This window comes from Asparagus officinalis, chromosome 5 (assembly GCF_001876935.1).
Source record: "Asparagus officinalis chromosome 5, Aspof.V1, whole genome shotgun sequence".
Lineage (NCBI taxonomy): Eukaryota > Viridiplantae > Streptophyta > Magnoliopsida > Asparagales > Asparagaceae > Asparagus > Asparagus officinalis.
This window is the reverse complement of record NC_033798.1, coordinates 71998280-72001345: the sequence shown is the minus strand read 5'-3', so window position 1 is coordinate 72001345 and position 3066 is coordinate 71998280. Positions and strand designations below refer to the sequence as shown.

General features: G+C 36.0%; 1 protein-coding gene across 1 annotated transcript in view; it reads right to left on the bottom strand.

Moving 5' to 3' along the window:
• LOC109843835 (F-box protein At5g06550) overlaps positions 869 to 3066 on the bottom strand; it is a 4760-nt gene continuing 2562 nt past the window's right edge. Inside the window, 1 exon segment of the mRNA XM_020412796.1 lies at positions 869 to 1496. Within this exon segment, the coding sequence (XP_020268385.1) occupies positions 1253 to 1496 (244 nt within the window). The 3' untranslated portion in view covers positions 869 to 1252.

The window sequence follows — 3066 nt, the reverse complement described above, 5'->3', positions numbered from 1 at the left end:
TTCCTCCCTTTTTTAATCTTTAACGGAAGTTTACATTCATTCATGTTGGGTGGGAAAAAATAGCTTGTTCTTGTAGTGTTACTCCTAGTTGTATACATTTAACTTGAATATGAATTCTTTCATAAATAAAAAATGGATACATAAATAATAGGGGGTTTCAATATTAGTCCCTTAATCATAACTAGTCCCTCAAATCATGGAAATTGATATTACGCCCCTGAAATCTTAAATTTTCATGAAATTAGTCCCTCAAATCATGGAAATTGCTAGATCCTCAAATCTTAAGTTATTTTCAAATCACTCCCTCCAATCAATGTTAAAAGTAGGAGTCATAATGATTACTTTAAAGCGACTTATGACCATTTAGAAATCTAATAGCAATTTCAATGGTTTTAAGTGACCAATTTGTCCCTATTTGCTATTTTCACTCTTGATTTGAGAGACTAATTTCGTAATAACATAAGTTTGTGGCTATTAATAGCAAACTCAATTATCTGATGGACTAGTTTCAAAAAATTTAAGGGGTTAATATCTAAAAAAACCCTAAATATTATCAGCATAATGCATGCCCTCTACCTTTTGAATCATGTCTTCAATGCCAATAGACCAGTTAAAAGAAAACCTTAATTTTGCAAGAAAGAAGATTACTTATATGATCTATTATTACTTATATGATCTTCTTTTCATCAAAGAAAACCCAATTTTGCAAGAAAGAAGATGCTGTAGAATACATACATATTCATGTGGTTCGACAAGTAAACTATATCCACAGGATAGTGAAGTATTTTTATTAACTTGCACCAGCATTCTTTTGATGAGAAGAACAGAGATTAACCAAACAAAATTCCTCAAATTGATCAGAACATCATAAATAAAAAAAATCGAATAAAAATTGGAATTATTAAACAATGTCAATGACAAGGTTGATACAACAGATAAATAATTTGCCTTGTAACATCCACGTATCTGAATAGCTAGCAACCCGCTCTTTCCTGTTTAGATTAGAAACTGAGCTCTCGACACCTCCCACGCTCACATCAGTGCCCGCTCCTATGAAGTTTTGAAGACATAAGAGGACACATAGATGAGAAGCTAGATTCGAACTCTTCATCAGTATTTCGAATTGATGAATCGATAGTAAAGAAAGTTGAGCTACTTATCGCAATCTCAGTGGCGACTATCAGAAGATTTGAAGGTTGGAGGAGAGGGGAAGCAAAAGCTTCCAACTCTCTTTCATATTTTGGGGGGAGGATCAAAAAGAAAACTTGAAACCACCAGAATTGGCATCAGTAGCTGACTCCCAGAAGCTCTGTTTCTTTTGTTGGGCCAACATCTTCTCTCTGGCAACAAATGCGAGCTGATCAATGGTTCCTGGAAATGCTGCTTCGATGGCAGTCCTGAATTTGTCGTGCAAGTTTACCCGATCTTTTGTTCCTGAGACAAGCTCACTTGCATTGGGCTTTTTCAGAAAATCCAGAACATTTAACAAGTTCCTCCTACAAGAAAGAAACCGACAACAAACTAGTGAGAAACTCTTGTCAGATATCAGAAGTTCATCATAAGGAAGTTCAGATAAAGAGTCAAACACAAAATAATAATAATAATAATAATAATAATAAGTTCAGCTTTTGAATCAACCAGTGCAGGAGAAGATAATTGTATTAAGTTCTTTAGGCGAAATGTCAATATGCTCCTCTAGAAAAAGGAAAGGGAAAAGGTAGTTCCATAGAGAAGGCTTTCCTTCCTCACTCAGGACCTTAATGCCAATAACACTCATAAAAAAAGAGATTAACATATGGAAATGCAAGGTTGGGGGAAAATTAGGAAAACAGATTTGGAGTGAGGTCAGTATCAGCAGACTGTCTCCACAGGCACCCACTAACCTCTATGTATGGCTCGTATGACAATTTTTGGGTACAGCAGCATGCAACAAAATACTTCGTCATATATCCCTCTCATCCACAAGGAAAAGTACGCAGCAGGGTCCAGCCTATAGCATCAATGGTTTATGCAGTGGGATCGAATCTATCGTATTAGTGGAAGTTTATTCAATAGACTTAGGGATTTGTGCACTGATGCAAAGGTGGACAGCACTTGGTGAATCACTAGTGCTAATGGCCAGGAGAACAGGACACTTTCTTCCTCCATAATCTACCAAGTGTCCTTACTGCACTTATATGTCTCTTGCATAACATTAATGCTTGGAAGGCAGTCAATGCAGTTCAATAACTCACATCTCATGCTCATGGAGGTGATTGCTCCTCTATAGAAGGCCAATAGGTCTTAACAGTTTCCTTTTCTTCCTTTCTGCTAGCTGTTGACCTTTGCTCTTTCCTTCATCTATTTGGTTCCTTCTCCGCTCCTTTCTTTTTGCTCCATTTGCAGTAAGTTGTCATTTCTTAGCAATAACACTATTCCATACTGCTCTTCGATGCATCTCCATTATCTTATCTTATACTGCTCTTTGATGCATTCAAAATGGCATGAACTTAATGACATAAATCTTTAAGCATTAGTTATAACAAACTTACAGCATAAAGGCACAACAATGCAACAAGTATAAAAGACAAGCACATAAATGTAAAAGCTTATATAGAAGAAAATATGAAAGATAATGATTACCAACATAACAGCATTGATAAGATTTGTCTGCATAGGAACAAATGATTACAAAGTCATATAGCTAGCCATCAGTAACACCATCATCACTGAGGCTTTCTTCCTGTCAATACATGGGGTTTTGTCTATGGAACTAAAATCAGGACCTACAAAGGAACGGCTCATGGATGCATGAAGCAAACATGATACAATGTTGGGTTCAACATGGTTTATCATCTTCTTGGGAAGATTGGATAGGATTTGATGTGATCTGCCATCAATTTGAACTTGATTTCTCTAATTTGGAGACAACATAAAGAAGCAATAGTTATAGTAACCACATGACAGCTACAGTAGCCACATGATACGTTGTTGGGTTCAACATAGTTTAAGTTGGTTTGGAATTATGCCCCTAATGAACCCGATATAGTTTGTTTAAATTATTCCAGAAAACGTTTACGTCATTCT